The sequence below is a fragment of the Pimephales promelas genome, chromosome 12 (genome assembly GCF_988280905.1).
Source record: "Pimephales promelas chromosome 12, fPimPro1.hap1.1, whole genome shotgun sequence".
Lineage (NCBI taxonomy): Eukaryota > Metazoa > Chordata > Actinopteri > Cypriniformes > Leuciscidae > Pimephales > Pimephales promelas.
Genome location: NC_142780.1, coordinates 19778076 through 19792100, shown reverse-complemented (window position 1 = coordinate 19792100; position 14025 = coordinate 19778076). Strand labels below are relative to the sequence as shown.

The 14025-nt window shown below is 36.9% G+C and overlaps 2 protein-coding genes across 8 annotated transcripts in view; one reads left to right on the top strand and one right to left on the bottom strand.

Moving 5' to 3' along the window:
* efna4 (ephrin A4) overlaps window positions 1-2406 on the top strand; it is a 52780-nt gene extending 50374 nt beyond the window's left edge. Inside the window, exon 5 of the mRNA XM_039679686.2 lies at window positions 640-2406. Within this exon, the coding sequence (XP_039535620.2) occupies window positions 640-737 (98 nt within the window). The 3' untranslated portion in view covers window positions 738-2406. The remainder of the gene's footprint in view (window positions 1-639) is intronic.
* Window positions 2407-5078: 2672 nt separating this feature from the next.
* On the bottom strand, window positions 5079-13637 carry flad1 (flavin adenine dinucleotide synthetase 1). 7 transcript variants are annotated; one of them, XM_089117638.1, is made up of 10 exons: window positions 13248-13637; window positions 12761-12779; window positions 12418-12464; window positions 11027-11176; window positions 9466-10225; window positions 9186-9333; window positions 7110-7208; window positions 6458-6647; window positions 5510-5583; window positions 5079-5418 (listed from the first exon to the last, which is right to left on the bottom strand). In XM_089117638.1, exons 1-10 carry the CDS (start codon window positions 13530-13532, stop codon window positions 5283-5285), a joined length of 1908 nt encoding a protein of 635 aa, XP_088973764.1. In that variant the 5' UTR covers window positions 13533-13637; the 3' UTR covers window positions 5079-5282. The 7 variants fall into 7 exon arrangements, with proteins under 7 accessions (XP_088973764.1, XP_039535765.2, XP_039535764.2 ...); XM_039679831.2 differs by lacking the exon at window positions 13248-13637 and having other exon boundaries at window positions 11027-11249; window positions 12418-12634; window positions 12733-12868; XM_039679830.2 differs by lacking the exons at window positions 12418-12464; window positions 12761-12779 and having other exon boundaries at window positions 13230-13636.
* Window positions 13638-14025: the final 388 nt, after the last annotated feature.

Sequence of the window (14025 nt, the reverse complement as noted above, 5' to 3'; positions counted from 1 at the left end):
ACTAAATGCGTCTTTATAGCACGCATGTGTATTGTCGTGTAATTTATACGCTAAAGTAAGTTTTTTTATATGCATATGATACGCATTGGTTGGTTAGGGTAGGTTTAGGTGTGGGTGGGGTGGGGTGGGGTGCGTGTGTATTATATGTTTGGGTAGAATTAATGGTGTGGGGTGCGTGTTGCACGCAAATGAACTGCGTATCAAATGCACAGGAAAAATTGTGTCTCATATGCACATAAAAACTCATTTTGCGTGTGGGGTGCGGTTACACGCAAATGAACTGCATATCAAATGCACGGGAAAAATTGTCTCATATGCACATAAAAACTCATTTTCGCATATAAATTACACGACAATACACGATGCGTGTTATAGAGACGCATTTACATGAGAACAGGCTGGGTATGGTGTTAGGAGCCATAAAAGAGACCAGATGTTCCTCACCCATCTGCAAGATGATGATGTAGATGCTAAAAAAGCATTTAAAAATCCAACATGGGTCGATACTGTTAGATTGAGAATTTGGTGCTGATATACCATGCATCCCAAATATTTGTCCAAACAAATGTGTTTTTTTGTTTATTTATGTATGTATAAATGTATATTTATTTGTTTGTCTGTTTATTTTTTTTATTATAGCCACAGAGAAACCATCACACAGCAGTTCTGTCCATCCTGTGACAATCGGACAACTTTATCTCCTCCTCATCTCCCTCTTCTTGTCTTATTTCCTCTAATATCTCTTCTCAAAGCATAAAACCTAAAAACAAATGCTCTGTTGCAGCATATATTCCTCCATAACAGTTTGCATTAAAGTAAATGTGTGTTCTACATCTGTGGACACTCTCTCTCTCTCTTTCTCATACTCCTTCGCTATGTCATTTTTGTCACGCTATTAGTCTCCATCCCTCTGTTTCCTCTCTCTCCGTCCTCTCACAGCGGTCCTTACTGCTGTCCGCTCTGATAAAAGTTCACTCCGGAACAGAGCGACACTAATCTACCTTCAAAGAGCTTATCTTACTGTTCATTTTCTTTTAATCCATCTGTCTTTAAGAGTCAGACATTCCTTTACAAGCCTCTGCTCCCCCTCTCCTCTGTCCTACTGTACAACAAACTGAGCCAAAGACGAGGAGGAGGATGAAGCTCCCCGGTCCTGCTGTTTGTACTACTGACTGAAAGATCAGGGACAGAGTGAATGATTACTAACAGATCTATTGGTCAATAGCTGTGTTTATTTAAAAAAATATATATATTTTTTTTTGGACTAAAAGACATTGAAGCCAAAGCCAGACCACAGCATTTAAAAAATGATTTTGCTGTATTGACTTTATGCAACCTGGCAGAACTCTGGAATTGCCTGGAATATCCTGGATTTTTTTGTTTTGAATTTATGTTCGGAATCATTTGCGATTCATTCGCACATCTGTATATGCTGACTGAGGGACACGTGGAAAACACAGGAAACTAAATTACTAGCCTGTTGATCTTTTTGTGGGATGTGTATGGTAATCTCCTCCATGTATGGACTCTTCTGATTGGTCTGCATGTTTCTTAGCTCTCTGTGAGTGTGAAAGCTATTGGATGTTTCATTTGGCACTTAATCGGATCACGTTCCTTTATCCTTTCCCCCCTGCTCACAGTTATTTGTGGGTATGTGAATTATGTATAATGAAAATGTTCATTTTGAACTTAATGAGGGAATATGCAAGCAGTTTTGTTTTTTCAGTTAGTCTGAAATAATGCATTTGTTGTAGAGAAAACAGTATGCTGAGTAATGTTTTGTTTTTTTATATATTTGTATCAGTTTTTTAGGGGAGAGGGTTGTTTTTTTAAGATATTTTTATTTACTAGACTTTTCATTTGTTCAGTGAATTATTAGTTTTAGCTGGAAAATAAGAAAGACTATTCTTTAGATGCTAGTATCCGGATTAAACATTGGTATTTAAAGAGATCAAGGAAAATAGCCCAAAATAAGAAAAAAAAAATGAAAAATGATTATTTTTTTTTTAAGTTTATTTCTTACTTTGTTTTTGTTTAAAACAAAATAGTTTAAAATGAATATTTTTTAACTTCTAACAGTGAAGCAATCATGCCCCCTTTTTAAGTTCCAGAATCTAAATACATATTCTGTGTGAATGAGAAATGTTTTGTTTCTGTTTCTCCTGCTCTCATTTCTGTTTTTTTCTGTTCATTGTAGATTTTCAGATGCAAATACGGTTTGCCAAAACAGAACAATCAGTTTACATATTTTGTTTGTTTCTTTGTTTGACATGGTATGTAGGCATGTTGTTTCTTTGTCATTTGAATGTTTCACATTTTTGTGAAGTGGTCAGTTTCTTCTATGAAGAACTTTTGTTCTGTAGCTCAGAAAAATGAGCTACAGAAATAAATAATGCTTTTCAAACATTATAGTCTCTGTTTTTTTAGAGTGTACATTCCAGTTGTTTGAAGATGATCTGGAGCCAGTTATATGAGAACGAGTTTAGGAAACTGAGCTACAGTTTATAAAAAAAAAATATATATATATTAATTATCATGTGCAGCAACGCATATTTACATTTTTTTTTTTAGGAATTTAAATAAACCTCATCATTTGTTAAGGAATAATGAAATTGTTATTTTTATTATTTGTTGGATCAGATAAATTTCAGCGATTAACCTTATATATACCTTAAAATGAAAAATGTATCATTTTAATTATTTTACTTTACTTTAATTCAAGAAATGTTGACATTCAGTGCATATCAGGTCTGTTTTTCTCCTCTAGATGGCATCTGTTCCTCAATGAGCGCAGAAACTCTGTTTATGGACAGTCAGAGAAGAGAAGGTGTGTGCGTTGAGTCACAATGAATCATTCTCACAGAGCCACCGGAACCAAAAACAACACTCTGGAGACTAGAGGCATGTTTCACCCAGTCATAATATGCAATTTGGTATCTTTAAGTAAAAGGTAAATAATAATAATAATAATAATAATAATAATAAATTAATAGTGTATCTGACTTTCATCATCTTCGAAGCAAGCTGTTAAACTTTAAAAAATAGAAGTATAAGGCTATATAAATTCTTCAGTGTTGCTTCATGTTATCTCTAAAGGTATGCATTTGTTTTTTTTTTTTTTGTGTGTGTGTGTGTGTGTGTGTGTGTGTGTGTGTGTGTGTGTGTGACTCAGGACCTCATTCCACCCAAACTACCTAACACTCATTTTTGGAGTTAGGTCCCCTCATCTTTATTATTATTATTAAACCTTTCTTTTATTAATACACTGTAAAAAAAAAAAAAAGAAAAAGAAAAAGAAAAAAGCCTCTGCCTTAAAATAGGTACAATAAACTTGCATGTAAACTTAGGCTACTTAAATGAGTTGAATATTGAAACTTATTTAAAAAGTTGATTTTGATGCGTTAAAGTAATGTAAAAACAAAAAACATTTTTTCCAGTGTAGTGTTGAACTGTTGTAAAAAAAAAGCAAAAAACAATTATATAGATCTCCATGCTTATTAATTTCATGAGCACATTCACTTATTTCATACTTTCACACCATGACTGCTAATTGTTCAGACAAATGAGTTGTATATTAATTGTCTGTGCTGGTGCATCATTGTTTTATGTTAATAAATGATTAATAATGATAAATAATAATTAATAAAAAATTAATAAATGTAGTAACAATTTTATAAAAAAAGGGATCAAGTCCTCCAGAAAAATTGCATTGGGTGGCCACAGGGGGCCGGTAAAACCCTGGAAAAGGTTTTCTGCGTAATTCTCATATCAAGTACAAGAGTCAATCTGGATACATCAGCACTGAAATGTGATATTGATAAAGGTAAAAGGTGTGACGATTTGAAATTTTGCATCATGGTTTGAATTTGTGGACACCTGCTTCTTAATAATAGATATATTCCACTCATTTCCAGTTGCACCATTGCAGTAGGCTACACGAGATCCAGGGGGCGGAGTCAGATCCAGATCTGAGGGGTGGAGTTGGGTAGGTTTAGGGGTGGGTTTAGGGATCAGGGGGTGGAGCTGGGTAGGTTTGAATTTCATTTGCATAGCCTACATTTAGAGACTATGGTGATACAAAATCTAGGCAATAATTAAGACTCTTGTTTCACTCCCACCACAAAATTCATCGCTGACGGTGCCACCACGATACCTGCTCATAGAACTTTCATTGAGTATCACAATACATTAGCTAAGCCTATTAATGGTTTTATTTTGGTCCATCTTCTACGGATATGATGATGATAGGCCTACTATGTTAAAATCGCTAAACACCACAATGGCACAAATGCACCCACATGATGTACTGAAATACTAAATGATTTTTTTTTTTCATGGTTATCAAAATTTTTCGGTTTTGATAACCATCAGCAAAACTCTAAACATTTTTTGTCTAAAAATAAAATGTTTGTTTACAGAACCAATTAAGATTTAAGTGAAGAGTCAAAATAAAATAGCTTAAAGGTAGACTAGTTCACATCTGATTTACCAATAGCAGCACCGTCATCATCGTCATAATCATCACCACCTGCTGCTGGTAATCAGATGTGCAACAGGCCGCGCGTCCGTAAAAGAGGTCGCTTTATTTAATTGCAAACCATCGATTCTCGCTGCCAGACCGCTGACTGATTTCCAGGTAGGGATGGAGATCAATAGTCGTTGATTAAATCTGGTCTGGATATCGTATTTATTGTAAATGTACTACTATATCGCGCCCGTGAGGCCGGAAAGCGCCATTGCATTTCATTAACTTGGGCTGCGTCGGGCATTGCGTGACCTGACGTATGATGTCTACTAAAGAAGACTGCTCCGTGCTCATCAGGCGTCAAGTAAGTCCAATCGAGTTTTTAGATGTTTATTTAAATGAAACACTACATAATTAAATTATTTTTAACGAGTTCCTCCTGTTTTCTAACGTAAAAACTAGGATGAAGTTGCTGCCAGTGATGTGCTAAGCAAATTCCCGCCCAGACGGTAACTCGTTTTTCAAAGGTAAAATACAAAACACAAATCATGATGGTATCCACAGATAAAACCAGAAAAAAAGTAAACAAGACACTGTAAAAAAAATTAACAAGACACTTTGATACTGTTTGAATCTTAAATACAGCAGTGATATCGCTTTCCTACAGCTACATCAGTGGACAGACACTCAACACGAACTACAGGCTTTTCAAGAAGTATTTATCTGAAAAAATTTCAGATTCTGTTCCTTCTTCAAAATGTCTTTAGTTGTACATTGTGTCTTAAAATATTAAGACGAGTTTGTTTAGAGAAGTCAGTCATTCCCTGGAGTTGCGTTCCTCCTCCTCATTTTCCAGCTTGTAGGCAGGGATATAGCGGGTCACACCTTTCTCATCCACCACTTTAAGAGATGGATTCCTGCATGTGTTATCCATACTGCCTAAAGAAGTGTATCTATAAGGAAGCGAAATAAGGGCATAAGCAAAATCAGGAAGATAATCTCAATTTGAAGAATGAAGACTCACTGTGAATAGAAGCATCTCACCCTTTGTCATACAGAATACAGTAGGGCACGTACAGGGTTCTCAGGAACTCCCAGATGTCATGATACGTCCATTCCTACAAAAAGAGAAGAGATGGTGGATATGACGCAAACATCTAAATGTAAAATAAGTTACACCAATCCGGGGTCATTTGAAATTCTAAGAACATGCTGCACTGCCGTGACTTTTACATAACCACCACTGATTAGGATGATGGAGTTGCTGCATAATGATCTTGGAGAGCCTCATTCATCATTATTTACTATTTCTTGGCTGTTTCTGCTGCCAGCTTACATGAGAATTAGTGGAAGACATGACAGTGATTTACTGACAGTGGAGTCTGTTTAGAGACAACAGGAAAAGAGGGAAGATGGGTTAACCTTTCAGCTTTCTTTATGTCGGTTTGTCTCTGTGTGGTTATACATGTGTTGTGTATTATACCTTTTTTATACCACTGTTCAAAAGTTTGGTATCAGTGTGATTTTTTTTTTTTTGGAAGAAATTAAACAAACAAAAAACATTAAGCACCAAACCCATTTTCATAAAATGAATGTGCATGTGCATAAGTTCGTGTCTGGACATGAGAGAGAAAAATTTTGTTTTGAAGGCTGGCTCTATTTATCATAAAACAAAAATAAATAACCATTGATTATTTTATGCGCGTCAGTTTCACTCTTGACGTGCGAATTAACACAAAGTGGTCAAACTAGACGCGGTAGACGCGAATTTGACATGCTATTCACGTCCGGTGTGAACGTAGCATTAAGCTCCAACCTACACTGATGTGTAGAGTAATAGCTGCTGAAAAATTAGCTTTGCCATCACAATATATTTCAAAACAGAAAACATTTATTTTAAATTGTAATATCATTTCACAATAATGTTTTAACTATTTTTGATCAATTAAATGCAGCCTTAAGAAGCACAAACTTTTGAACGGTCCCCCTCACCAGCAGTGGGTTGACCCTCATGTAATCAGGCCAGCCCGGGTCTGTGGGACAAAGGGAGGTCAGCGTCTCTGAATAAGGGTCGGTCCGTCTTGTTCCCATCAGGACGGCCCGTAAATCCGGCCTCCTTTCCTGGACCTCATTCAGAGCCTGCCGAATACTGCCCTCCACTGAGATCAGCTCCAGGTCATATCTACAGAAGAGAGAGGAAGAGATGTGCCAGATAATTACACCTATGGAGCTTTGATGGACAATGATGAATTAATAAGGCTGGATCTATGTTCAACTCATCGTGGTTAAATAACAGACTGGTTTGTTAGCGGCAGTACAGAGGCTGTTACGGTTTGCAGATGGCACTTCTCGTTCTCACTTTAATGCATCTCTCACAAGTGAATTGAACTTGAAACTGACAGGTGCCAGATCCCATTTTACATGTGGATAAACAAGCTGGTGACTTTAACATCATTAACACATATCATAAGTGCTCAAAGCCTGTTTAAAAAACATCACAATTCAGAAATTTTGTCAATAGATTCCGGGAGAGATGCCAGAGGAACCAGTCTGTGATTTACCCACTCAGGAACTGTTCCAGATTTCTATTCTCCTTTAAAACATTGCAGTACCCATTTTATTTTAGAAAGGCACCTTGTCTTACCTTTTAATTGTATCTTGCAAAAACCTCTCCATTTCTGGAAAAGGGGAGACAATTCGAATATACAGAGCTTTCAATCTGTCTTTACGATCTGGATACCGCCTGAGGGAGAGAGAAAGAAAAGTTAAATCACATTATCAGAATTCTTCAAACTAATTTACTGACACTTGCATGTGATATAGTAAAGCTCATGTAACCAAGGCATGAGCACAGCCTGCTGTGTCCAAGTGTGAGTCTGGTGAAAGTGCCAGTAAACAATAAAATTGGCTCAGCGTGAGCTTTGGATATCTGTGAAACTGGAAAGGCAAGTCCATGTTCTTTCCTTAAAAAAGACATTTACTAATTATACTTGGACATAAAATCTAACACAGATCATGTATAAATGTCTCTGGTGTTCCAAAAGTATTTGGACCCTTAAGCTACAGTATACTGAATTCACTGCATCTGCATGCATGGTCCTATTTTGTCATATTTCATGGTCCCGAGTGATTTTTTTTGTTCGTTTGGCTGGAAGCTAGGATTTTATTTTGAATATTTTTCTTACTCAAACAGAAAGGCTTTATTAACCCCCATCGGAGCCGCGTGAAGGTCATTTATGATGGATGCACGTTTTCGAGCTTTAATTTGTTTGTTCCACTGCCATTAAAAAACGGGGAAGTATTTAAAATAACAATAATATAACTACGATTGTATTCATCTGAAAGAAGGAAATCATTTACACCGGCATGAGGGTGAGTAAATCATGGGCTAATTTTCATTTTAAAGTGAACTAATGCTTTTTAAGAAATAATTCACCCCAAAAGAAATGTCATTCCAAATTATTAATTTATTTCTTCTGTGGAACGCAAAATAATTTGTTTTGAAAAATGCACAAAAATCTTTTGTGCTCAACAGTATAAAGAATATCATATAGATTTACAACAAAGTAAATTCAATTAGAATTGTTTTAATTATCACTTTATCACTTAATTATCACTTAATTCAGGTGTGTCTGATTATTGTTGCCGTGACTACTGAGGTCAGTCACACCTGAATAAATCAAGTTTGGCCAATAATGGCATACAGGAAACAAGGAGCTGGCTTAAGTTCAGGAAGTAGTGAAGCTGTGCATAAAGTCAATTTGTAACCGAGATGATTTCCCTTAATGACAAAAAAAAAAAAAAAAAAAAAAGCAGGATTTCCAAAATATATTCATCCCACAATATATTTAATGACGCTTAGTAAAAGGAGCATTTTAGAATAATGGGACACTAATAAGACACTTTATTCAACAGGAATCATTCAGCACGTCATGCGTCCTCCTTTCAGTTTCGGTTTACAATCAGATCAAGATGTTCTCTCGATCGATTAAAATTATCTGTAATACAACTGACACTGAGTTTTTAAATGAGTTATGTTATGGCCCTGTTTTTATTATTAATCTGTAGTGACAGCATGATCATATCGTACTGCCATGTGAACCACACATGTTATGAAAACAGGCAAAACAAGAAACTTCTTAAAAATTAGAAAGGCGAAATTCCTAATAGTACTTCTAATAATTCCAAATTACATTAATTATTTATTTTACTTGTAATGTCACATAGACATTGCGTGAGTGCATTTATTTAGCATCAACAATCGGAAGTATAGTCGAGATCCATGTTTGGATTTATTACAATTCATCACAGAGAAGATTTGATCGCAGATTTAGTCGCACAGACTGACTGAACGTTGACACTTTCATTTGAGCAACATCTCTCAATGAAGATCGTTGAACTCCAGCTTACTTGTTGTTTGTCTGTTTTTTCACATCACAGCACTTCCGTGGTATAGAAAGAGCATGTGCGCATGGCTGCAAGATTGCAAAGATTAAGTAGATCACCTGGAAGAAAATGTTTTCTTTAAGAGAAAAGCTCTGAATGGGGGATTTAAGCCTGTGAAATCTGGCAAGCACAGGCGTGAAAGCTTGCAATAAAGGCGTATATACAGCTGTCTATAATATTTTGCCTCAAATACATGTATTTTTCCAACCATAATTTTATTCAGCCCACAAACATATTTTTGTCAACTCCTTGTCTTTAATTTTGCCTCTCTTACCGTTTTAGAGCAGCATTATATAAATGCAGTAGAGCTGTGCAGTCCTTGCCACCGTTGAAGCCAACACAGAGCTCATCAGCAGAGTATCTATCCAGCGCCGTCTCAATGATCCCCAATGCTGCAGCTACTTTCTTCCCCAGCAGTGTCTCTGTCAGATATTTAATGATAGAAGATTCTCTTACAGCTAATTTCACATGTTTTAACAAGGGTTTTCTCAACTGATTTAGGAGACGTTGACTGTCAAGACATGGCTCCTAGACATGGCTACAAAGAAACTTACCACTTTTTGAGAGCGAGTACACCTCTTCAGTTGCGACTGACACCGAGTCAGTGATGAGAGGAACCACAGATCCTTTGGGTAGCTCTTCTATCAGTTGTTTTTGTGCCCGTTCCACCACCTCGGCACTGTCTGAGTCCAGAACCAGTCGGACACGATGATAATTACTGAGCCAGTCTGGGTAAGAGCCCAGAGAGACACTCTTCCCCCAACCTGCCTGCAGTTTTGTGAGACTCGGGGCGATCTCAGTCTCATCCGCATCCACAAACACCTCGCGGGTGTGAAAGGTGATACCAGAACCTGAAAACAGATGGCTAAGTCCATTGAACGACCGTTCCAGCAAAGAGGGGATGCCGGGAAATATGTATACGTTGTGGACACTGACAAGAGGGAAGCGATTTCGCTGGCCTGTCTGAGGGTCTATGCCAAAATTGAGTTTGGCAGAAACGGGGACCATGGCGAGTTTCATGGGGGAGCTGTCAGGAGTGACCGTGCCAAAGAAACTCTCCACTAGCTTTGTCAGCTCAGGATGGGCATGCAGACTTTCGTTAAATGCCATAGCGACACTTTCAAAAGTGACATCGTCATGAGTGGGACCGATGCCACCAGATGTGATGAGGTGAGTAACGGAGGACGAAAGCTGGGCCACTTCTTTAGCGATGACTTCCTGGACGTCAGGTACCACAGTGATGCGCTCTATGGTGACACCAAGCTTGCGAAGTCCACGGCACAGGAAGGCACTGTTAGTGTCGACAGTGTGACCCTGCAATATCAGCATGTAGAGCAAACGTTTTTAACATAATGCTTTTGGTAACACTTTACTTGAAGGGGTGTGCATAAGACTAACTTTACACCTTCATAATCATGACATAACGCAAGGATGTTTTTATGCATGTTTATGACAACTGTCATTAAGTGTCATTCGCTCAATTATGACATTTTTAATGCAAATATGACATTGTTTTAGATGTGTTTGTTATGACACCTTGACATAAACCAATACATCGTAACCTGTCAGTGTCTCTGTCATGACAACTCGACATTACTAAGACAACTCAACCTGTCATAAACATGACATTCGCAGATTAATTATCAAACTTAAGAGACCACCTAGGTTTATTGGTTTACATTACATTAAACTGTCAGGTGGTTGGTTTTGACATTGGCTGTCAAGAAGCCAGAATAACTTTAATGACAAACTCAATGTGTACCACAGTAGTTGAGGTCACGAAAACTATTCATGACACAGTTATAATGGTCTCATGACAGCCAATGTCAAAACCAACCACATGATAGATTATGATGTTATGGTTTATGTCAATATGTCAAAGATATCTTAAACAATGTCATATTTGCATTCAAAATGACATAATTCAGAGAATGACACTTAACGTTTTAAGTAATTCTAAAAGTTTCATTTCTGCTTAAAACGTGGAAACCTTCCTGTATCTGTCAATGGTCAGAAAACAGGCAAGCAAAATCCATATATAAAAGTCATACAAATAACAGTACATAGAAGACAAAGGGTTAATCGTGACCATTATAAAAACAAATGGTAATTTACCTTGAGGATCTCATCTCCAACGATGAGAATAGCTGCTGTAACACGGCCATCTTTCTGCGTGGAGGATGCACTGCAGTTCTGAGCCATTGGGATGATTTGGGCTCTGATTCGCTGAACCCGCTTAACTGCACTCCTAATCTTAGGCAATGCCTGCAGCATTTAGTCGAAAACGATGACAGGAGAAATGCAGTAAAAGAAAAAGGAAGAGACAGAAGGAGATGGTCTGTTGGGAACAAGCACAAAAGTCTGAACAATAAAACTACTTTTCTAAATCCACAAATAATGTTTGACTTCAGGAAAACATGAAACTGAGATACCTTTAATAAAAATAAATAAATTGATTTTCTGAAATAAACGTATGGCTGCACAATTAATCAAAATAAACCAAAGTATGATTAATAATAAATAAATGCCATTTAAATGAATATGCTCTGTTTCAGAGTGAAGCACAGCACTGTGTTCATTTACATGCAAGCAGCTCAAGTCGCAGTTATTAACGCTTCACATGATGAAGGAGTTTGGTTCGCTTTTATACCGTAAATTTGTAAACCTAAAATGCACTAAAGATCTTCACAAAGTTGTAATAAACGCTTACAACCTGGCTGTTGTCAACAAAAGAGAAGCTCTGAAGACTCCCTGTGGTTTTCTATCAAAATAAAATATTGATGGCTTAAAGTTACAAGAAAACTAAAAAGTCATGAATATTAGGATTGTACTTTAACAGTTGTACTATATAGAAATTTAATATTGCAATACCGGTATGTTTCTTAAATGCTCAATTTGCCTATTTTATATTGAAATATTACAATAGTACCATTATTGTTTTGCTAAATATTGTAATCACTAATAATTATTATTGCTATTATTGTTGTTGTCATTTTGATATATAAATTAAACATTTATTGGCCAAATGTTCCAGTCTTACAAACATCCACAGAAAACCTGGGTCTTTAAACAACTGCATTTTTTATTTGCAAATTGCAATTTCATGATAATACAATTGTGCAAATTGAGTAGTTCTAACTTGGATGTCAAGAAGAAAATCATTACACAATTTGCATTTTACACCTCAAAACTGCTATAATTCTGCTACACTAGTGCACTTCTATTATATTTCTAATTCAACGTAAGTCTAAACCAGAAACAGCTGTCACTGCCAATGTTACATGTCTTGCTTTTACATGCCATGCTTTTAGTTGAACTAACGTTAAATCTCTTGCTCCATTTCTGCCAACTCTGTCTGTATTAATAAGCATGCCGTGACTATACAATTATTAACGATTAAGAGTCCCACGGTTACTGATCTGATACAGCAGAGCTGGATATGGGAATGTCTACTTTTTCCTATTAAGATAAACAAACTTCATTAGCTAAATAGTTTATTCCCTTACCTGTAATGCATGTAACGAGATTCTGGCGTTAGTCCGGATGCGTGATCAGCTAAATGCTATTCAAGAAACCACTTATATCATTCAAGACTGCGTAAAATCAATGAAAACATTGCAGTTGTTCAAAATGAAGTTGCAGTCTCCTCTGTCACGGTCATGTGAATAAAGTCCCAAGTGCTCCGCACGCAGGTTCGTTCCGTGAAGGATATTAGCAAGTCAGCTGCAAACATTGATATATAATATAAAATATAATACTGAATCGTGATTCTGCTTTTAAAAAGTTGCTTGATTTGTAAATACAATCGAACAAGAACTCACCCTAACCAGCGAGTTACATATCAGCAAGCAAACAAAACTTGGTTGCACTCCTTATGTCACGTGATGCGTGTTAGCCAGTTGAAACGCGGCGTTGCATTACTTCCTTAATAAACAGACCATTCAGCGCAAATGAGGGCGGGAACTTCCTCGAGAAGTTAAAGCAGACTATCTGTGCAGATATTCTTATAAAATACAACAGTGAAAATACAAGTTTTTGTCTGTAGTTAGTCATATGTCCAACTGAAATCAGTTTTGACACAAAAATGTACAAACAAATACAATTGTTTACTTTTCTGTCATTTTAACAGTAATGTGTAAATTTATATCAATAACGGGCAATCTACGTATACCAAACACTAAATGCAATGCATTATTGTACTGGGAATTTATGATGTAGCGTCCATTGCACCAGTTACATTTTTTAAACATAAACGAAAGTCGATCCCACTTGAGATGCTCCAAGTACGTTTATGCTAAATCTTTATTTACACACCTACCTTAGTTCGTTGCCGTACGAAATGCTTTGGTACAGCTGTTGATTTCAGTCGTCTTTTATTTCCTTTGGCTACACTGAAATCGACTGGTGAAAAATGTTCGCTGCACACCCTCAATCCACGGACAGACTGAATGGGTGATCCACTATCTCGACGCAGAGCGAGTAGCCACCGATTCAATCTCTTTGCATCATTAAGGGGCAATGTGTGAAAAGTCAAACTTTCCTCCTGCATCGATGCCCACTGGCGGAGTCTCAGGGATTTCTCTTGATTGAAGCATCCAGGAAAAGCACACACGCGCACCATTTTGAAAAATCTATCGCCACGGGCAACCAATAAAGTTTGCGTGCTCTTTCTTCTGTGTTGTGAAAAAACTATTCGGTTCCTTGTTCAGTTTGTAGTCCTCAAACCTAGAAAAGAAATAGCAGTTTCAAACCATGGGTTCCCTCTAGCGGTGGAGATTTTAAATCATTTTAGTAATTCGAATCTTTTGAATCGGTTCATCACAAAGATTCATTGTCTGATTTCTTCATTTCAGTCTGCATGTTACATCAGGAGGTGGCGGCACGACACGAGTGTGTTTCATTTGACGTATCTTTGAATTATTCATACCAACTATTTAAAATGCAGTTAAGCAGCATATGCATTTCATAGCAACTAGCAAAACATCAGATGTACAAAAAAAATCTCTTCATTTCTTCTCTAATAATTATCGCCCAAACCTGGCATTGCAAAAGCTATTAAAATATTGTTGGCTCACTGACTAATTGCTTGCTCCTCTCTTGTAGGCCACTTTGGA

Coding starts and splice junctions, on each gene's coding strand:
- flad1 (XM_089117638.1), bottom strand. CDS start 13,532: ATGGTGCGCGTGTGTGCTTTTCCTGGATGCTTCAATCAAGAGAAATCC. Junction 7,209..9,185: donor TATAATGCTGCTCTAAAACG/GTAAGAGAGGCA, acceptor TCTCTCCCTCAG/GCGGTATCCAGATCGTAAAG. Junction 5,584..6,457: donor TGAGGGTCAACCCACTGCTG/GTGAGGGGGACC, acceptor CTCTTTTTGTAG/GAATGGACGTATCATGACAT.